The sequence below is a fragment of the Leopardus geoffroyi genome, chromosome C1 (genome assembly GCF_018350155.1).
Source record: "Leopardus geoffroyi isolate Oge1 chromosome C1, O.geoffroyi_Oge1_pat1.0, whole genome shotgun sequence".
Classification (NCBI taxonomy): Eukaryota; Metazoa; Chordata; class Mammalia; order Carnivora; family Felidae; genus Leopardus; species Leopardus geoffroyi.
Window position 1 is genome coordinate 151,885,412 of NC_059328.1, and position 23,788 is coordinate 151,909,199.

Below are 23,788 nucleotides of genomic sequence, written 5' to 3' on the forward strand. Positions count from 1 at the left end.
AGAACTAAAGAGAGTCATGGAAGTGTTTACACATTGGAGGAAAAGTGAGATAGTCAAGAAAACGTATTTTCTGCAAGGTCAATTTGATTTGAATTGAATTTTAAATAAAGCTTTAAAATTACTATCAGTCTTAAATAGTACTCATAAAGAAACAGATCAATCCTTTTTTTCTATCATTTTAAAATACACATTGCACCAGCTAACAACTGAATCTGTCACCATCCAGTTGTAAAACACTCACCCAGAATAGCTACCACAATGTCATCTTTGAGGATTTCGATGGAGCCTCTGGATAAGAAATAAAGTGCAGTGAGAACATCCCCACAGTGAACCAGGGTGTCTCCTGGAGGTGCATGGGTGGTCTTGAACTTCATTGCCAAAGCTCTAAGGCAACCTTTACTTGCCCCCCGAAAGGCTTTGCAGTTTTGCAGCAAAGTCTGGTTGAGGTGTAGACAAATATCAGCTTGTAAACATTCTGGGAAACCCTTTAGGACCTGAAGAAAAAACATAAAGAGTTTCATACTACCAGTGCACAGGGTACATCCACTTGAAATAAAGTATATTTCTTGCTCCCAGAACTGCAGGTGTAGTCATTGTCACACGAGTTCTTACAATGCTTCTACCTCGCCAACCTTAATGAATACTTGGTTTGCTAAACATGTCAGAATTTTAACTCAAATACTTGTTCTCTGAATTAACTGCAGGCATTCAGACTCAACACAAATGCTGTCTCATTAAAATGTGATGCCGATGTTTCACACTGCTTCTCATTCCCTGAATTATGTGAGGTAGCATCATACTGTGCACATATATAATGCAATGTGACAATTAATAAGACATAACTAATGAGAGGCGGTACAGCTAGGAAGACAACCTTTTGAAGGAATCTCAAGTCAATTTGGATTGCTATCTCTGGTATACATTTTAATTATAATTAGTAAAAATAATGATCCTGAAATAGCCATGGCATTTGTAAATGTCATATACAAGAGAGTGCTCTTAGCTAACAGTACGTGGAATATTTATGTTTCATATGCACACTATTAATACTAAATATTTTGATAAGCACTGAAAATAGAAAAAGGGAAGGATAACAGCAAACATACTTTAAAAGTATAGTTCTGTTTTCAGAAATGGAAATCGTGCCAGAGTTTACAATGCAAACATAAAGCTTCTAACAGCACTACTGTTTTGACAACTTATTCAGTAACTGATTTAAAACTTGTAGAAGAAATTAAATAATAACTTGTGACAAGTGCTACTCAGTTTAAACGGAATAAAATTGTATATTATTTTATAAAAATCCCCAGGATATGGGCCAAAGACACTCAACTCTTACTTCTCTTTGTGTGTCTTAGTTATCTTGGGTGTCATATCTAGATTTTAATTCTCATGTTGACTTTCCTCTGTCATTAAAAATAAATCCATTTAAATATGCTTTGGAGTAGAGGGAGGAGGCAGCACATAGTACCTAATAACGTAATTTTAGGATTTCCTAACCTTTGGGTCAACCTTGCTATTGCTGTCCGATAAAGCTAAAAATAATCATGAATCATTTGTACAGATAATTGAAATGTATAGGGTCCATAGGAGAACTTCAACTTAGATCATATTTGAGTTACCTTACACTTATTTCTATTTTACATGTTAAAGCAGCCACAGGTCAACTGCATCTGTAGGACCACTGTGTGATGCAATTGGTCAGACCAGTTGTGGTATCATACAAACGGATCAATTAGAGACCTAAAACATGGCAGCCACTATCTGCAATCTTGTTTCCTTCATGGTAACGTCACCCATAGAAATGGGTCAAGGGTGTTTTAGAAGAAAACTCACAGAACATGAGTTCTGGTCATGAATTTGCCACAGGTTGACACTTGTGCAAGTCACTTGATCTATCTGTGTTTCTTTGCCAGAGAATAAGAGCTTTTACAATTTTGAAAATTGCCGTAAGTTACCAATGCATAGTGTGCCAATTGCTAGATACCGCTTACACAGCTCCAAATATCTGTAGGAATTCAGACATTTGTCCCGAAGTTTCTGTATTACCTGGCTCAGACCTGAAAGAAATGAGCCTTTCTCTGAGTTCCTGGGCACTCATCTGAACCTCTGTCCTTAACTCTCCCTTTCAGACTTTGTCTACATGACTGGACTTCTGCCAGATTTCCTGCATGGACGGAAGACCTCTCCAAAATGATAACTTGCCTAGTCTTTGCCCATTTTTGCTTTGGGGGGCTAGTGGATCTTTCTGCACTCTGTCAGATCCTACACAACCCAGCTCCTCTCCTAGAGCCAACCCTCTGGTACGTCACCGATCCCTCCTACATGGGATTCTTTGGCAAGTTATGCTAGACTAGAATTGAGTGATGTTTGTATACGGTTTTCTGAAATGGGACCACTTTATTTGGAGGTGTTACAGTGGGAAAAACCCCAGTTCACTGGTCTTCCTGCACACTTTTCCTGCCTGAAGCCCATTGTTGTGGTCTTGGCATGATTCTCAGATGTCCCCAACCAGGTAGAGATGTAAAGGGCCTCACACCAAGTAACAAATTAGACATGCTTATTTTTCTCCTAAGATTTCGCTTATTTATAATAAGGCACAAAAAGACATTTTATATTTCACATAAATGGGGAACTAGCACTTCTATAATAGTTGGAATGAGATTATTGAGTTTATAGCTGCTATTTCTGGCATTTTCCTGAAGTTCCTCCATTACACCTTCTGAGTATAGCTTGCTTATAAAAGGAAAAACTGCATGTGTGTGTGCGTGCACACGTGTACACAGGTGTGTATGCATGCTTTGAATTGGAAGGTACAGATAAGATAGACATAGGGACTACTCATTTCTCTGAGCACATTAGATGCGCTATGGAATCAGACAGGCATGAGCTGAAGTTCTAGTTCCATCACTTACTAGTTGGGACTTTGGTCGAGTCAATTCAAATTTCTTGAGATTCAGTGTCTTCAATTGTAAAAATAATTAATAATATCTACCTCACAGGGTTGTGCTCATGATTAAATGTGATAATGTATGTAAATCATCCTATCCATTGTAGATGTGCCATAGACAGTTTATTTCCGACTCTTTTTTTGTCATACATATTTGTTGTTCCTGAAGAGCTGGTAAATTATCTTTAGCCAGAAATTGAGATATGCAACATCCAATGTATTCTCCTTGGTCTCTGGTGAATAGAAAATTCACCACTAACTTTTGTGTTCCATTGTCTCAACAGAGTTTAAGATTTCTTTTTTTCTCTCCTTTCTAACTTCTGTTTCCTGTTTCTGACTTGTGTTAAATGTTTTGGCTTACTTGCACTTAGGTTTTCACTGTGAGTGTTCTTAAATTCTTTTTGAAAGTAGGCATTTACTAAATTAATATAAATATGTTATTGGAATTCCGATATTTTTAGAAACACTCAGAAGACCATGAAAGGCTCTTGGGAAAGTCTTTCAACATCATTCTACTCTCTTCTCAAGTGTCCTTGTTAAGTGTCATTTTCCTAGCATTTATCCTATCAGATGTGACACCCACTGGGAAGACTGGTCTCAAGTTGGAGGTACCATAGAGTTTCATGGAGAAGTCTTTGCTTGTCCACAGAGAAGATACACACCTGTTAGCATGAAGGACTTGTCCAGATTAAGGAATTGTCCTGCGGGGTTAGTCCTTCACTGACTTTCTTGATTTTCTTAAGTCAGTTATGTAGATCACTCAAGTAAAATTCCATAGAAGTTAATATTTAGTAATTGAATGTCTTACTAGCCCAGAGATTTAAATGTCATACATAAGTCAGCAGCTTATGTATGAATCTGGGGCATGCCTAAGTAAAGAGACTTTATAAAAGCAGAGTTAAAAGACAGAAACAGTAGAGAAATAGAGGTAGAAGAACCAGTGGAAAGAGGGAGGAGAATGGGGTAGGTTTAAATAGTAGTCATCGGAGACACCCATTTCCATTGGTCCCAGCAGTGTTCCCTTCCTTACTTCCTACTGATTCATTGTACTTTTATTTGTCAGTTTTAGTTCCTCTGCTAAATTCCCTGACACAGAACTTCCTCATTTAACACTCAAATATTGGCATTTTTACCAGGCCTAGAAGATCTGGTAGTAAAGGGTAGCTATGTCAAACACACAGGTACAAACTAAGACACAAGCTGGCTTTGTGATTGTTAAAATTATTTCTACTCCACGCAATATAATCTTCTCTGTCAAGTTCTGAAGCTCTGAGGGTACACAGCACCTTTCACTGTGTATCTTGAGTCATTATTTATTGAGTTAATTAGATTTCAAAGACCAAGGAACATGACAGAGAATCAAGTTCATGGCCTGCAGCTTGGAAAACTAGCTCTCACTCTTTTAGCAAATATGTAATAAGTATCTACCCCTGTACCAGGCACTCTACTGGGTATAGAAGCATAACTATGAACACACACACACACACACACACACACACACACAAAACAAACAAACAAAACAACAACAACAAAAAAACATGTTCTGAAAATATCCCTGAAAATTTACCTAAAGCCCAGATTAAATATATATATATATATATATGTACACACACATATATATATATATATATACATATATATATATATATATATAATCAGAATTTCCCATTGTTTGCTCTGCATGGACATTTATAGCACACATTTGGACATTTATAATAGACATTTATAATACCAATGGTTGTTCAAATGAACCCTCAAAATACAGTTAGTTAATTTAAGGTGAATGAAAAGCTCTCATTTAACTTTTCTAATATTTGCAGTTATGAGGGACTTTTTAAACTTTCTGATGCTCCAGAAAATTTTTTCAAGGCTAATAAAAATCTCATGTCTTTTTTATGGTATAAGGTCACTTGAATATTTTACAAATGTAAGGTTATCTCCCCTTTACTTCACTTTATGTGAATAAAACTCTTTGGGATCCTCAAATTATGTAAGACAAATGAGACATTCATTCTTTTGAGTTTGAAATGCTTTCTGTGATTGTTAAAAGCAATCAACCCATAGTTTAGTATCAAAGGACCCAAAGTTTAAGGGCATTCAAAGAAGGATAACCCAACAATTACAAAATACAATAGCATGATCAAATCAAACTAAGACTCTGAAGAGTCACACAAAGAGCAAAAATGGAAATAACTATTCTATTGTAAGCACCTATCAAACATGATTGAATATTAATTCAGGAGTATTTAACTTTACAGTAAACTTCTCTCAAATGTGAATTTGCTGACACACACCTAATGGAATAAATACTACAATACTGTTAATATTTGCAATTATGCAGTGTGTGAAGTCAAATTTCTTCCATACTGAGCAATGAATACAAAATTTAGAAAGGAATGGAGGCTGAGGTTAATATAAACCTGCAATTTCTGAATTGATATGAATGTGCCCATCAAAATGACATTAGCCTCATTTTCTTTTTAGTAAGCAGATCTTAAATTAAACTTTTATACTTAGGTCAATAAAAACAATTATAGTACCTAATTTATGTATTGGGGTTTCAGTGAAAAACAAGTTTGGCTCAAGTCTATGACAGATTATAATTAGAAAAATGTGTCCAGGGCTTCCATCAGTGGAGTCTAAGAAAACAGATATTAATGAATATTAATTAAGATGATTATTATTGTCTTTTATATGAAACTATTATATCATCCTTCAGGGTGAGGGACTGCTGTCTATTGGATTTTGCTCTGGAAAAAGTTCTCTTGTAATCATACTTCAATACAACTTTGTCTTTTAACAGTAACTATATGTCTGGTGGGTAGGGCAGGTGACTTATAGTCTTAAAGCCACATTCTCTTCCCCATCCAGAAGTTTAAGGCTTCCCTTTATTCTATGAGTCTCCACGGTCCTGGCCTCACCCCTATGTGATTAAAAGAAGGTAGAGGTTGCAAGAGAGAAATGTTGTTAGTTCCTCAATCAACGTTTACCTGGATGCTGATAGGTAAGGATTTTCAAATTAAGTTAAATATTCACAATATACTCTATTATTCTTTCCTCAAATTTAAGATACATGATTCAATGTTTGCTGTTTCTTAGGCTGGACTGCCAAATACTCTTTTATGGTGGGTATACTTTCTAAGTTCTGTTAGAAGACGTCAACAATGGAGTTTTTTTATGAAGATGTTCTCCAGACACCATCTATAGTGTTTTAAACCCTCTATTTGCTCTGGAAAGAATCACAGTGTATTTTCTTATAGATATCCTCTATCCAGATAATATTGGAAAGTTGGTTTATGTTGTAATGAATGCATTTTTATTTATTTCACTTAGCATAGTTGCAGAGAGAAACATTCCTAAAGGCAGGCTGAAAAGAGCACCATTGAAGAAGGCAGTCTGTGTCAAATGATTCCCCTAAACAGCAAATTAATCTTATGAACAAGTTTGGTAACGATGATAACTCACATTAGGAAATTTTCTGAGGAGCTTCTCTGGTTCATTAAATACACTTAGATCTTGACAAATTAGGATTAATCAAAACACAAATTAGCACTCCCCTTGAAACACTAATCCTCAAGTGTGATTATCAAATAGATGATGCAGGCAATATATTAAATCTTAAATCTCTGCCCTTAAGACTTTATAGCATTTTCTGATTCTGATAGAATCACTGTTTGCCATGTGGGCATTCAGCATTTGATAAATCCTTACCACTTACAAGATACTGAACCTTGCTTTTGTTGTTTCTAGAAACTCATGCATTCCCTAATTTTGAGGTCATCCCAGATCATGTTATTGCTATGGTTATGGTTTATCATTAAGGAATAGGAAACATATAGTTTTCATCTTTCCTTGGAGATTACATGTTTAATACTTCATGTTTACCCACTGATCATGAAAAGTGGATTGTTTTAGGAGTTATAAACATTCAAGTGTATGCAGCTGTGGTCTGAAGCTCAAACTGCTTTGCTATCTGCTTTCTTATTTTACCTTCATGTGACTAATGAGAATAAGGAGTTATTTTATTGTATAAGGATACCATATGTGGCCAGATTGTTGGCAAAGCAAAGTATCCTGCAATCCATGATAGGGGGCTTTATAAACCTTGAGAAAATTAACTAATTTAGAAACAAAATCATGAACAGAACAGAAACTTGCCACATGTAGACAGGGAAACCAATGTCATAAATCCTGAACCACTTTTGATACAAGTAATGATTCCCTGAAAAATGAAACAGTTTTCCCTCCTGCTTCTTCTCCTTGCCTCTCTCAGTTAACAGCATGATATGTGAGATGCGTCTTTGCTTCCAGAAGGACAACTTTAAACTGACTCCGATTAAGTCAGGGCCAAGGATGAGTTGGAGTGTGGGTAATGATGAGTAGGCAGAAAGGATTTATTGCTTTTACATCCATGTCCTTGTTACCCAGATTCTGGAGTTCTGCTGACTCAGCAGAAGACTGATTATTTTTATTTTATTATTTTTTTTAAAAGGTGCATTAAGATGTATGCAGTAAAATCTCAAGGGAAACCCACGGAACCCACTAGGTTTTCTTAAGGTAACAGGAGGAACCCGGAAACTGAGAAACAATTGCAGGACCTTCCCCTGAACCCAACTCCTTGAGAGAGGGAGCGAGGGCAGGCATTAACAGAATAAATTACAGTGGGGTCTATTGGATGCTTTGAAAACACTTCTTCCAAAATGGATGAATTGTAAATGACCTGAGCTTGCTCACAAAGAAAGGAAAAGGGAGTGCAGTCTGCCAGGTAATGAAAAGAGTGATTTAAGTACCACCCTGTATTTGATATGCTGTCTTGAACTTAAACCTAGTTTTGTTTTCAGAAACCTTTCTCATGTGATAATATTTTAGAATCAAATGTTTTGATTCAACTTTATATAAAGCATAGAGAGTGGTGATTACCTCATTTTTTATATGTGAAAGCTTAAATATAAATGCATTAGGGATTTTATTTGTGGAGGAACTAAGACTTCAGACTTAATCTAGGGTTCCTTCAACTATTTGACTTACCACAGCTGTCCATTACACTGGATTTCTAAAGTTGCGTCTAACGTGGTGACAAAACGTTCCCCATTCATTTCATTTATTGGTTTTTATCAATAATTAACAAAGAATAGAAATGTAGCATAAATGTCATTTTCACTCTGTACCAGTTAGGGTGTTTGTTCCTTCGAATGGTTAGGGTCAGACAACGATTCCAATTGTTTCCTAGAAAAAGTGATGACTATATCAGCAACTACCAAACTTTTCACAAAATAGGAGAAGCTCTCAAAATAGCAGAAGTTCTCTTCCTCCATCTATCCGATTCCTCTTCTGTAAAATGTATTGATTCTTGTTACCCCGGCACTCTAATAAATGTTTCAGATATTGTTCCTACACATTTCTACTTCTGCCAACTGAATTTTAAACCAGCTGTGCGTGTTCTGAAATCTATTTATGCCAGCTGTACTTGTTAGTGGAATCATGTAACTTAATCATGTTGCACATAAAATAATAAAATATGTGTAAAACAAGAGAGCAGTTTCCTTCATCCCCATGAAAATAAAAAGCTAAATGCTTTGGAAAGACTTAATAAAGATAAGTCATCTTAAAAATTGCAACTACAGATAGTTTTTACATTAAGTGTACGTGCTTAAACATTTATAAAAGTAGAAATGTTATATAGTCCATTAACTCTGACTATAATCCAAAACGTTTTAAAAATTATTAAAACATGACCAGAAAATCAGAAATACATGGATATTAAGAACCATACTTTATGATAACCTTTGGATCAAAGAAGAAATAATGCAGAAAGCAATAAAAGGAGAACAAGTCATACCAAAACCGATGCAACCACAGAAAAGCTTTCATTGAAAGGAAAATGTACAGTCTTAATGCCTTCGGTATTACAGAAGAAAGACTCCAACAATAAAAAACCATAATACAATCTTGAAAATAATAGACCAATCCAAAGGAATAAAAAATGGGGAATTAATGAGGGCAAACTCTGGAAATAAAAAGAATAGTGGCAAGTATAAATTAATGCAAAGGCTAGTTCCTTGAACAACATCCAATGAAATTCATAAATCTTTTGAAAGCCTGCTAAAGGAAAGTAGAGAGAACAAAACATACAAGTCTAGGAATGAGAAGGCAGATGTACCTACTGATACAGAAAAGACTGGGTTAGAAGAGAACCCTACATGCCATTTTACAACTCTGAAAGCCTAGATGAAATGGACGAAGGCTTCACAAAACAAACATTACCATATTGGCCAAGGAAGAAAAAGAGTAAATAAATACCTAGTAGAGTTGAAATGGTGATTAAAGACCTATATGAAAACCTCCAGGACCACATGGTTTTACAGATAATTTCTTTCTAACATTAAAAGAGCATATAAGTGTATGCCATATCAAAATAGAGGCAAAATTCTAAATAATTTACTAACCAACAGAATCAAAAAAGAATAAAAAACTCAGTGACCAAGTAGCGTGTATTTCAGGAATGCAAAGATATTTTAAAAGTATTAGTCTTAATGGTGAAGTTATTTTTATTGAAGTCAGCTATCACTATTCAAAATTGTTTTGGAAGATCTAGTGAACTAAAAATCATAATACATAGTATTTAAAAAGAGAGAATGAATTTCTTTCTTTTTGATGCTGATATGACTGCACACCTAGAATATCCAACATAAATGCTCAAGGAAAATCCTCCAAAACCCCAAACCAAACCAAATTACATTAAACTAAGAAAAAGTCCTATCAAAACAATGTAGGGAATGTACTAGGTTGCTGTAAAGAAGATAGTTTGACTGCTTATTATCTATACACAGGTAAAAATGGAAATGTGTAATATATGTCATTTGTTTAACTGACTATGCTGTACAAAGTTGAAGAATAAATTTAATAGCAAAGATAAGAATTTCTTAAAAAAAAATTTTTAATGTTTATTTATTTTTGAGCGAGAAAGAGAGACAGAGTGGGTGTGGGGGACAGGCAGAAAGAGAGGGAGACACAGAATCCCAAGCTGGCTCCAGGCTCTGAGCTGTCAGCACAGAGCCCAACCCAGGGCTCGAAACCACGAACCGTGAGATCATGACCTGAGCCAAAGTCAGACGCTTAACTGCCTGAGCCACCCAGGCGCCCCCATACATTCTTTTTTTTTTAATATTTATTTATGTATTTTGAGAGAGAGAGAGTCTCTGCACTGTCAGCACAGAGCATGATGTGGGGCTCAATCTCACAAACTGTGAGATCATGATCTGAACTGAAATCAAGAGATGGACGCTCAACTGACTGAACCACCCAGGAGCCCCAAATTATATACATTCTTGACATTGTTGGTAAATCTTGATATTGGTTACAATTTCCGACTCTCATTAGCCAGATCTGACAATCTCATCTTTGGATTATCTCAAGTGTCAATGTGGACTTTGTTGTAATTGAATGAAAACAGTCATATATCTTATCTGGAAGAATAAGAACTCTCAAGTAGCCAGGGAAAATAAGAAAAACAAGATTAGTTAGGGTTGACCTACTTTGTCAGATATTAAAGCATAGTATAAAGTCACTAAGTACAAATTATTATATTGCCATAGGAATGAACAAATAGAGCCAATTTGAAAGTAAAGATACGTATACCAATTATATCTGACAATTTAATGTTTAAATAAGATGGTATTTTGAATCAATAGAAAAATAATGACTTATTTACATTCTACCTTCTATTCAGATAAAGAAAATAATCTACAAAGCTACATTTCAAACAGAATACAGAATTTTCTTTCTAATCACACAACAAAATTTACAAGTAAATCTGGCACGCTACTTGTATAATCCATATGTTTCATAGGACCTTTGAAAATCAGGACAAGATCTCTGAACTATATAAGTTGACTAACTGGACCATATTTAAAAGAATTTAAAAAAAAAAAACATTTTTAAATCTGAAGGATATTTTTAACAAAATCAATATATTGAAAAGAGATTAGAAACAAATTGCAATATAGATGACAGACAAAACACTATTATCTATAATTCACAGAGATTTCTTATAAAATAAGAAAAAGGTAACCAAAAAACTATACAAAAATGCTGCGTATAGGTAATTTATAGAGGAAACATCTTGATTAACCATACGTGCTTTATTATAATGCTGTGACCTCAGTGTTTTGTGTGTAGTGTTCAATATGAAGCATTGGTCATTGACAAAGCAGACAAAATTAGAGTCAGATTCTGGGCTAAAGTGACCATCTTAAAATATGACTAACACCCCAATTTCCTGGCATCCACACATAGTGATTCCACTGTTAGAACAAGCTGAGGGTGGGGCGCCTGTGTGGCTCTGTTGGGTGAGCGTCCCTCTTGGTTTTGGCTCAGGTCAAAATCTCACAGGTCCCGAGATGGAGCCCTGCGACCAGCTCTGCACTCATGGCGCAGAGCCTGCCTGGGATTCTATCTCTTTCCTCTCTCCCTGTCCCTCCTCTGCTTGTGTGCACTGTCTCTCTCTCAAAATAAATACATAAACCAAACCAAACCAAAACAAAACAAAACCAAGATGAGGGCTAGTAGAAATGGAGCTCTATGATTCAAATACAGGAATTATACCCACACGGAATGAACCTTTGACTTATCTTCTCACCCTCGTAGGTGTTTCTAGCTACTGATATGTTTCAGTTCTGTGGTGGTGTAAAGCATTGTGATCTAAGAAGATTCCAGTGGAGTGGGAAAAAAATGAACAGCAGCACTTATATAAATGATTTAGCACAGCTCCAGAGTATGAAAATGTACTATCTTAGGTGCTGGAGCCTGAATAAGAATGATTCTTATCAGTTCTTAAATTGAGTGTAGACTTCTGGGGGTGACCCGCCTGACCAATAGGAGCCCCAAGATGCAAACAAAAAGAGGTTTTTAAGGAACATCTGCTATAAAAGAGGCAAGGATTATATATTTTTTCCACTCACACTCATCCACACGGATAGCATAATGTCTAAACCAAGAAAACAATTAAAAAATATGTCAATTCCTTAAGTACTACTGCCTTAAGACTATAAGAACAATTGAACTGGATGAACTTACTCTTGTTTGTTTTTACCCCTAAAAACTGATATAAAAAAACTCTGACATCTGTTTGGATGTATATTAAAAAAATATATTAAAAAAAAAAAACACCTAAACTCTGACATAGTGGGTGGACTATTAACATATCCATTTCTTTCCTTCTTTCTTTTCTTTTTTTTTTTTTACACATCCATTTCAATATAAATTTCCAGGTTCCTGCAATGTCTCAGATAATTCTCCCACTAAAGAAAATACTGGACTTTATTTTGTGAGAAATTGTGAATGGCTTGATTTCATTAAGTTTGATAAATGCTGAATTACTCTGATATTTGAATTAAAAGGGACTTAGTCATATTTACAGAATGTTGTAAAGCTAAATTTTGATGTCTTTCTGTATTTTTTTAAATTATAGGCTAAATCTGTGTTGAATAGTAAGTGATCTCAAACTGAATGGAGTTTGAATTACTCCTGTGCTTCTAGGACTCCAGAGAAAGTGTTTGGAAACGCATCACATGCTCCAGCAGGAGGAGTTGCACTCTAGAGTCCTGTTTGAATAGTACCATTATTTCAAAGAGCTAAAAAAAATTGGACACATCATTTCCACTATCCTATTGCTGGGAGAAGAACATTACTAATGAACGGAAGAACTGCAATACGTTCACTGCCTCAGTGTGGTGTTTTTGCAATGACTGTTTTTTCATGCGTAAAGCCCCAGGCCACGTTGTCATTTCCCGTGGTTCAGGAACCACCGAAGATAAAATCCCACTGTTAAGAGCCCCCTTTGCACGGAAGCAGCATGGTGCCAGCCGTAAATAAGTCCTTCTTGATAACGGTTGGAGACAAGGATGAAGTGACCATAATCATTTGTGAAACATGATGGAGCATATACCATTTGGGACACGAAAATACCAGATGCCTGTCTGAAGTGTGCTATTGTGCATGTCAGGGGGCTCCAGATGGTACTTACTGTTCTGTGTGCTATTTTTGAGACTTTAGAGTAAGTAGCTTGGTAAAAAATAGGGAAGACATGCACCTTGCCCTTTGTAAAGCACATATGGTTCAGGTACTGGCTACACTAGGCAAGCACGTGTGCTAGGAGATTTCTTGCTAGCGAGAAACTTTGCTGCCTACATAGTTTCTGTAGAGCCAGGCAGTTTCTGTTAACTAATCAGCATGCAGATGAAAACATCTTCTAAAGTACATTGTAGACAGCTATTTTAATACAACTCCTAAATAGTACCTAGGTATTTCCTTACAGAAAACTAAAAGATGTCTCACCAGTCCTGATGGGATGAGCCCTGGGTGTTGTAAGTGATGAATCACTATATTCTACTTACTGCTGAAGCCAAGACTATACTGTATGTTAACTAACTTGAGAATAAAAAAAAATAAATAAATATAAAAAAAAATAAAATAAATGCAGGTTTTTGCCAGTCTCCATGCCCCATTTTCAAATGTGTGAATTGACTCACTAGTCTGTGTAGAGAAGCAACATGTTTTTTTTTCAAATTCGGCAATATCTGCAATGCTTTTTGCAGGCTGACTGCTGATTTTGAAACTATGCTTTTTTGTTAAGAATATTACCGGTCAAACAAACAAACAAAAAAAAACATCAATGTAAACTATACACCGATGTGAAAATTGTGTTGTGCTATTGGTATCTTTAAATGTCAGTGATTTTCTTCTCTGAAGAATTCCTAGAATCCTTGCCTGCTAGAGGGGTAAATATGAGGCCACCGTAATTTTAATCATTTTTTTAAACTTTATGACTAAAGAATCAAAGGTTTTCCATTGACCCTATTTATCAACTTGGCTGCATAAAGGATCCTTAGACAAAGTTAAAGGGGGATGAAAACAATATGGTAAAAACAAGCCATGCTGTTCTGTATATTTTGCTTAACATTTCCAATGGGGTTTAATGTCACAAGGACTGTTTCTATATGAATGGCTGACTTGCACAGGACTGAAAGAGCTCATCATTACCTTTCACTATGGTGTATCAAAATAGACTGTGAGTGGAGGAGATTTATATAAAGGCCTGGCATAGATGAAGTCATTTCAGTTAGCATAGAGAATGGGTACAACAAAGTGTTTGATGGCGTAGAGTTAGATCATGGATGCAGAAATAATCAGTGTTTGTAGTTAACAATTAAGTAGAGAGTAGTCAGCAGTCAGTAGTAGTCATAGGTAGGTAGTAGTTAGTACTTAAGGTCAATAGGTAGAGTTAACAAATGATTCTCTGAGGGATAGCAGAGGAGCTGGAGAAGAGCCGTTGAAGGAAACCAGATTTTCACTAAGATGCTTCTTAGACATCACATCAACTCCAAGGAGTAAAATTTCTATTAAACAATATGCTTATCATTTATTTGTCTTTTCTCCATTTTGATTGGCTTTGTCTGTTTGGGCTATTATAAAAGGATGATTTGTCACTCCGAGTCCTATTTTGGTTCTAAGCATTTTTAGCCTACTCAGTTGACTCTTGAATGAGATCCCTAAAAGTTCTCCCCGCTTCTTCAACTCTTCTCCTATTTTATACCTCCTTCTTTCTGAGGACTTAATCTACCCTCTGCTTAACCAAGGAGATTGGACCATGTGGTGCTAATACCATTGAGTTTTCTCCTTTTGTCCTCAAAGTCAGTGCCTTTACCCTTTTTCTTTTTGTACCTGCCTGTCTTTAAGGAAAACTTGTCTATCTACCCTGCTGAAACATTCATCCCTCTTCCTAGGTTCTCATTCCAACACCTTTCTATGTCTCTTTCTCAAAAATTTCTCCATTAATACCTCAGGATAAAAAAAAATGTCAGTTGCTCTCTTTCTTCCTAAAATAAATTAAACAAAGTTGTTTCTGCACTACCTGCCTTAATTTTCTCTTGTGCTTCCCCACATATGGGACTCAATTCCTGTCCTAGTGTTTACCTGAAATGGTTCCCTTCTGTTCTCTGTCATTGACAATTCACCATAAAAGAGAACCAGAAGCTCACTACAGATAGCAAGGAAGCAGGCAGCAGGTAGGTTTGAATCTCCATCTTTAAGCAGAAAATCTCCCATAATAATTGTTCTATATGTTTAGCATATTTGAGTTCTGGTGCTTTAAAAACATTTGACAATGACAAGTTTCATGAAATTACAGAGAGGTTAAGTGACTTGTCCAAGATGAGTGGCAAATTGAAGAGCTGGTATTTAGGTCTTCTGAATGCCTGTTCTTATTTTTTTATATTATTAGGCATAACTAGGGGGGCATTTTTAAGATAAGAAATAAAATTCTCCCTCAGTTGTTCATAAAGGATTGTCTTCCATGTCAATATAATTTTAAATTATGAAGTCGTTTCTGTCATGAATGATTTATTTCCCTCCCTCCAGGATGATGTATAGAGCCTGGTCACAAGGCCAGGCCCTTGTGTGTAATATGAAGAAATTTGACTGTATATTGACTTTCAGTTCTTGACAATGTTGTAACTAAAATCAATGTGGGATAAGGTCAGAAAGTTTCAGACTGGATCAGAGGACAGCTTTCAATTTGGGAAAATCCTTGAGATACCCTTTCTCAATCTTAATCTGAGAAAGTATCTCCTCTTCCTAACTGGTCAAATTTGGAGGAGTAGAAGGGAGAGAGTTTTTCAGAATTGACCTATAGACATTTTTGAGAAAATTGTCATTATTCCTAAGCTTGACATCAGATACAAAAGAACACTATCCTTTCTTTAATTTCATTATCTTGACTCTTTTCCTTTTGTACTCTGAACCATTTGGTTCCATTGAAAGGGAGCCCATAAATGTCCCCAGAATACTTTTGGTTCTGGAATATTGTGACAATAGCTATTTCACAAAAAGCAAAAGATCCAGGGAATAAGAAATATGGCTGCACATTTTAGGCCTATTTCCTATGTTTTGAGTTCTGTCAAGGAATCCCATGTTTTGGGTTATGAAAAATAATTTTGAGTCAGTTAATACATGTAATTGGAAACCTTATACCTCATTTTGACATGGTTGGACAGTAAAAAAAAAAAAAAAAAAAAATGACCTGAAATGTTTCACGAGAAACTATGTCTAAGGTTGTGCTTAAATGAAATAACATGAAATGCTGATGTAAAATACAACAGTTTGATGTACTTTTATGTATCACAATACATAAATTTAAATCACTTTAAATTATTATTAAATTACTATGTGGTTAACAATAAACTAACAAGACACGGGGATTATAAGAATGTGGTTTTAGAGGTAAAAAAATCTACTTTGTTTTTTTTAACCTCTCAGTAGTCTAAGAGTACAGTTACTTTTCTCTAACTTTGTTTTGTTTTTTGCACATTGTGTGTAACAAGCAGGCATCTTCCACTTGCTGAGTTTTCAGTTATCTTGCACTTTGATTTTTTTACTCACTTTGCAGTCACAAGATGAGAAATGTAGACACTGTGTACAAACAAGAAGTTCGTGCAAAGTCAAGCTCTCAAAACCACATGCAAGACTCAGTGGCACATGGTTTCGAGCTTACACACTCCAGGATCATGTAATTACAGGCATGCAGATGGAAGGAAAGTAAAGCACCTACATCATGAAAATAGAGGATGATGAAAGAGAATGACATTTTCTTTATGACAATTATCTAATGCAAACCGTATACCCATAACCTTTATCAGAGTGGAGGAAGGAGCAGATAAGTGACTTTTTGTGGGGAGGGGGAAACTGCATATAAATATTACTAGAGGTCAAGTTCTTGTTAAACTTAAGGATTTCTATTCTGTACTTGGCCTCTTCCAGGTTATCTTCTCCAGGTCCTTGCTTTGTATTTCCTTTGCTACATCATGCAAAAAAGATCAGAACTAACATTGGAAATCACTTAACAAGCTCTAAACCTGACAGATAACAAGGGTGTTCTCCACAATTTACACGAGAATTAAATTGGATATAAATACCTCCTGTTCTTACCGGTGGGTGTTGTGATTCCATGTATTAAGGTGTGAAGCAGACAGGAAAGAGATAAATCTTTCATAAGTACATTGTAAATAGGCAAGTGGTATATAAACCATATTCATAGGTAATAGAGTCAAACAATGAAAGCTAAATAGTTGTCAAAAAGAGACTTTATCACAAAAATGGTCACAAAAGTAGTTATATGGAGAGGGGATGTACAATATATAATTGTTTTATTACTGTTAGTGAAATAATCTGGCAGTATGGAACAACAAAATTGAGTGACACGTGTTCTGATTAAAAAGTCTTGACACTGCTTCAGCCAACCCAGAGTTACAGAATCCCCAATAGTTTCTGAATGCTGGTATCTTTGTTCAACAATAATACAGATGGAAGCATCGAAAGTGATAAATTGGTAGGTGCTTTCTTATGAAATTTAAGTTATATCTTAGTGATATAAATTTATCAAATGAATTTTCTCAAGTAACTTTGGGATAATTAGAAATAACTCATGGAATTCAGTTATGCTTTTATATGAAATGTACTAACTGATTGGCTTATCAAACGTCAATTTTTATACCGCCATGTCCTTACTTCTCAAATACATCACATTTGGCTTTAATCTGCTTATCCTTACATGGCTTTCAAATTGGGCAACATTTGCCATGCCTTCTGCCCTTTGACTGCTAATTTTGAACCTTTGCTTTTTTGTCAGAATATTACCAGTCAAATAAAAAATGTCAAATTAAATTGGATAGGCTTACTTATGCAAAAATTGTATTATGCTGTTCATGTCATTAAATGTGAGTGGTTTGATTTTCTGAAGAATTCTTAGCAACAGGGTCCTTGCCCACTGGAGGAGTTGACACATGGGAGGCCATCATATTTTTAATCTTTCCTAATAGATCTGTGATATGCCATAGAATTTGGGCGTGTCACATAATTTATCTGTAGGAATCAGTCTCTGTAGCTATACAGGTAGGTCAAGAGAATGTGTGCAATTCACCTAATAATAAAAAGAGCTCTTTATGCCATGGTGATGTCCTTAATTATGTTGATTTTTAAACATTGATAGACGTGGGAGGAATTACGAAAAGTGATTGTTGATGTTGAATTTGCTTAAAAGTTATGAAGAAATCCATATTTCCTCCTTGAAAGGAAAGATGCATTAAACCAGGTACAGTAAAAGGGCACATAGTTAATTGTTGTAAATATAGAAAAATTTGTCCTTAACAGAAATATGAAACTTCCAATCATAAAATGTTTATGGCATGCTGAAGTTCCCTAACCTCTCCCACAAATCCTCAAAATGTCCTGTTTTGTTTTTTTTTTTTAAAGGAATGTTAACTTTGGATTTCTGTTTGGGGGCATCAGAGTGATTGTTACTATTTACTTGTCAAATCTTAACACACATGGGTCCAATTATTTTTTTGGGTGCTGGAAGCTAGGACAAGTGCTGAAAGCCCAAATCCTATGTTAATCATGTTCTCCCTAACCAGAAGTGGGAACTCTACTACACAGTTATATCAGTTTGCATCATGTTATAATGCCTTTGCCACACAGTATAACTAGATATAGCACCATGCAATGCCATGAATTGAGAATGAGAGACTATCTCCAGGGGAGAAAATAAACATCCGAGAGGAAAACAAAAGCAAGGGGTTCAAAGCTGGTGAGACTGGCTTTCCCATTTGAACTGTAGCTATAATGCCTGAAGTACTTCCATTTTGGAAAACAGAAATACATACCATGTTCATGTCAATGCCATTGGTGTATGTCCATGCATGCTGGAAATATTCTTCAAGCCGTTGCCTCAGAGGGTTGGGGATTTGGTGGAAGCGAATGAACTCTTTTACTCGAAGCATCTGCATGTGGTACCTGGCAGTTCCCGAGTATAGTCTTTGGATAATTGCAGATACATTTCCAAAAATGCTTGCATACATTAGTGCTGGATTGGATAAAAAACAAAGTTATAGGGGAAGACTGCACTTGGGCATTTTTATATCTTGTCAGAGTCTCAAGTTTGTAGATTTTTTTATGATCTCAATCCAGTTGTAAAGATTTATCACTGGCCAATGGGGAAAAAATTAAGTTAAGCCAATATTATAAATTTTATAAATTTGATAATAAACCTGGAGAGGAAAAGTCTCCAAATTCACCATGGATTCTAAATTAGAATATAAACTCAGATTGTTTACATTATCAACCTATGATCTGGAATATTGACTACAGAGATAAAATGCCTTTAAAATAAACATTTTCTTTGTAATGTAATAAGGATATATGTCACAGAGTTACCACAGATATGTTTTCTGGAGCTGGATTAAAATGTTTATTTTTAAACTGTGACATCTCTGCCTCTCAGACTCAAACCTAACCTTTTAATATTAAAAATCTATTATAAATCTCAAGATTATTTTGAATACTTTGGGTTTGCTAAGGAATGATACATTGTTTTAAGGAACTCATACTTTCCTTATTTATTTGTATACGATTTTTAACCTATTAAAATTCAGTTTTACAGTATTTTTACATGAGAAACAGATATCTCAGGCTTGAGTATGAGGACATCATTTTATTTTTGTAGAAAAAAATAGAATATACATTTCCCTTTTGTCTGTGAGAAGAAAGAACTGCAATGAGAATCCTTGCTATACATTCCAGTACTTACGTAGAATACCCTTTTAAGTGTTTTCCGGGCTAAATCTTTGTGATTTAACGTAAGTTCTTTGAGTATCTTCTCTTTACTTTTATGTTTGTATTGTTTCCAATAATCCTAAAACAGTGCTATATTCTATACAGAAAGTCAAATCATGATACATGGACCGTATCCTGATCTCTGGGCATGTGTCAGAACCGTAGAGAGAGGGTAGCATATGTTTAAGGCACTGGGCCTGCAATATCCTGAGCACGTGGTAAAAAATGACCACAGCGTTTGATTCAATTGTATTCAACAAACACATTCCCCACCCGCCCCCCACCAGCACAATACACTTTACAAACCTTTACTTCTATAAACCCCTTAATCGTTTTTCAAGTGGATTTTGACCAAATTCGGCTTAAGCATTTTAAAACAACTTATCTTCTTGGTCATTTGCTTAATTTTCCATCTGATCTTTGTCTCTTGGTTCATATGGCGTTGTATACCATAGATATCTCAAGTCAGAGAATGCCATAGAGAAAGGAGTGGCCCTTTGTTTTTATCTATTTAAAGAGATGAAAGTTGGGGAGATCTGTAGTGAGCCTGACCTGGGATGTGTGAAGGACAGTAATTCTCAGTAAGGTAGACAAGCTGTTTAGATTGGACCTTCCAAAGATAAAGACTCGTGCCTAATTTGAGTAAATGAGTAGTTGATTAAGAAGAGAGTTAGCAATACTTGCCTGAAACTGATTCCTGTGATCCAAGGAGATTCCTGTGAAAAATGCATTTTACTCTTCCTAACTGTAGTGTCAGAAATATTTATGCATGCTGTTGTGTCTCCAAAGTATCTATCATTTTCTCAGCAAACAGTTATAGGTAGCACACATTAAGTTCATTTGATTTAATCAGGGGGACATAATCAATGCCAGTTATTTTTTTTTTAAATTTTTTAATGTTTTTATTTATTTTTGAGACAGAGAGAGACAGAGCATGAGCAGGGGACGGGCAGAAAGAGAGGGAGACACAGAATCTGAAGCAGGCTCCGGGCTCTGAGCTGTCAGCACAGAGCCCAACGCAGGGCTCGAACTCAAGGACTGTAAGATCATGACCTGAGCTGAAGTCGGACACTTAAACAGGTGAGTCACCCAGGTGCCCCTCAATGCCAGTTATTTTATTTAAACCACATAACTACTTGGAGGTGGGTCAGGGAAAGCACTCTTAATTTGTTTGTAATACATACTATGGTTTCATTTCTACATTGTGGCTTTATCTCCATACTGCTATGAAAATGAACCAAAACATTAGTCTGGGTCATAGACAGGTATTTCTATTCATTGACAAAATGGCAAAATCTAGATTAAAAGCATGTAGTTTAATATATGAATAACATGTATTTCTCTTAGGCAATTCTATGTGGTGGCTTTTTAAGTTGTAATGAAGGCACAAATTATTTTTTCTGATTTTTTTTTCAGGAGCAACTGGAGCCGTAAGCAAGAAAGAAGCACAACATAGTTATATTCTTTATACATTATTCGGTTAATGCTTAACAATTGGCATACGAGTCAAAAGTAAGATGGCAAATATTAATCCAAATATGAGTCAAAAGCAAGATGGTAGACTATATAAAGGCATTTCTCTCTTCAACTCAATATTTTATTTAGCTTTCCTCAATAGATGTAATTTCACCAGATGGTTTGTTTTAGGCTTGGATATTATAGAAACAAAACAGGTATATCTTAAAACTTCCTTTGGCACACCACACCTGAAATCTGATATGCTAACCAAATGAATGTATTTAGTAGGCCAATAAACATGAGCTGAAATGTACCAATAGAGCAAATACACGTTTTCTACCTAATACACAAACTTTTAAAAAGTTTTAACCTAAAAAATTAGATGTTATAGGTGTGTAATTTACATACAATAAATTAAATAGGTGTTAATGGTACAGATCAATTAATTTTTACCAATGTATACGCTGCTATAAGCACAATCAAGATATAGAACATTCCATCACCCGAAAAGATTCCCCAGTGTTCGTTGGCTGCCTGCATACTCACTTGAGAACCTAGACAACCACTAAGCTCCAATGTATGTCATGAAAGATTAGTTTGCATTTCCTAGGTTTTCATATAAATGGAATCATGATGTATACATTCATTTGTGTTGACTTCTTCTGTTCAGTATGTTTTTGAAATTAATCCTGTTGTATAAATCATTAAAATGTTCTTTTCTTTTTTTTTTTAATCACTGTGCAGTATCCATCCAATGGCTCTACCAGTTCAGTTCATCTCTTCTGTTGACAGAAAGCTCATTGTTTCATTTTTGGCTACTATGAGTAAAACTGCTGCGAACATTTGTATACAAGTCTTTGTATGGGCATATACTTCCATTTCCCCTTCAAACACCTAGGAGTGGAATTGTGTGGTATGTTTAACTTTATAAGAAACCATGTGACTGTTTCTCAAACCTGTGTCAATTTATACTCCCTCCAGCAATATGTGACAGTATCAGTTGTTCCCAAACCAACAGTTGGTATTGCCAGTCTTTCATTTTAACCTTGTAGTGGCCACGTAATACCTCCTTAGAGTTTTCATTTGCATTTCCTGATGACTAACGACATCTTTTCCTGCACTTATTGTCCATTAATTTATCTTTTGTGAAATGTGTTTAAATCTTTTGCTACTTTTTAAATTGAGTTGTCCTTTATTACAGAGTTGTAAGAATTCTTGATATATTCCAGATACAAGTCTTTTTTTTTTTTTAGGTCTAAGTATGGAGAGTATTTTCTTCTAGTCTATCATTTGTTCCTTTTCTTAATAGTGTCCTTGGAAAAGCTGAGGTACCAATTTTGATGAAATACAATTTATCAAATTTTATTGTATGGCTCAGGATTTTTTGTTTCAGTTTTGGTAATTTGTTTCACTATGGAGCTTTTCTGTCACATCTAAATTGTCATATTTATTATTATAAAGTATTTCATAATCTTATTTTATTATTCTTTTAATATCTTTATAATGGATAGTAAGATCTTTTCTTTCATATAAGACATGCTAACTTATGTCTTCTCTCTTACCAGTCTAATAGGAGGTTTATCAATTTTATTGATCTTTTAAAGAGCCAGAATATACTACCATTAATTTTCTCTAATGTATGATTTCTATTTTATTAACTTTTGCTCTTATCTCTGATATTTCTTCTACTTATATGTTTAATTTGCTTGTCTTAAAAAAGAAGCTTAGATCCTTGATTTTTAGATCTTAAGACAGAAGCTTAGATCTTTGATTTTTAGATATTTTTTTTAAAAATATAAACACTTAAGGGGTGCCTGGGTGACTCAGTCAGTTGAACGTCTGATTCTTGATTTCAGCACAAGTCATGATGTCATAGTTGTGTTATCGATTAAGCCCCACATTGGGCTCAGCACAGAGAGTGGAGACTGCTTGGGATTCTCTCTCTCTCCCTCTCTCTGCCGTTCCCCCAACTTATGCTCTGTCTCTAAATAAATAAATAAACTTAAAAAAAATAAAAACACTTAAAGGTACACATTTCTCTCTGAGCACTGTTTTAGCTGTCTCTTACACATTTTGATACATTTTATTTTCTGGTTCCCTCCCCCATTTTCAGGGAATCCACATACACATTTGTTTAAGTGCTTGGTATTGTCTACCAGTTTCATCATTTCTGTCAATTCTGGCTCTGAGCTTCATTTGTTTGTTTTATTAAGATATGATTGACATATAGCATTATATTAGTTTCAGAAGTACAAAGTAATGATTTGATATTTGTATACAGTGAGAAATGATCACCAAAATAAGTCTACTTAATATCCATCACCACAGTGACGAGAACTTTTAAGATCTACTTTTTTAGGGGCACCTGATGGCTCAGTCGGTTAAGCATCCAACTTCCGGTTTAGGCTCAGGTCATGATCTCACAGCTTCGTGGGTTAGAGACCCACATCAGGCTCTGTGTTGACAGCACAGAGCCTGCTTATGATTCATTCTCTCTCTCTCTCTCTCTCTCTCTCCATCTGTCTCTGCCCCTCCCCCCCTTTTTCTCAAAATAAATAAATAAACATTAAAAAGTAGCCTACATTTTTTTTTGGTAGTTTAGGGGTGCCTGGGTGGCTCAGTCGGTTAAGTGTCCAACTTTGGCTCAGGTCATGATCTCACAGCTTGTGAGTTCAAGCCCCATGTCCAGCTCTCTGCTGACAGCTCAGAGCCTGG

General features: G+C 35.4%; 1 protein-coding gene across 7 annotated transcripts in view; it reads right to left on the reverse strand.

Annotated features, from left to right (window-relative positions):
- The window catches only part of KCNH7 (potassium voltage-gated channel subfamily H member 7), a 486,826-nt gene that overhangs the window by 36,328 nt on the left and 426,710 nt on the right, over positions 1–23,788 (reverse strand). For 6 of the 7 annotated variants that reach the window (XM_045480018.1, XM_045480016.1, XM_045480017.1 and 3 more), the window contains 2 exons: positions 18,667–18,866; positions 242–494 (listed from right to left, as the gene is read on the reverse strand). In XM_045480018.1, coding sequence (XP_045335974.1) covers positions 242–494; positions 18,667–18,866 — 453 coding nt within the window. The remainder of the gene's footprint in view (positions 1–241; positions 495–18,666; positions 18,867–23,788) is intronic. The other variant, XM_045480015.1, reaches the window with a different exon arrangement.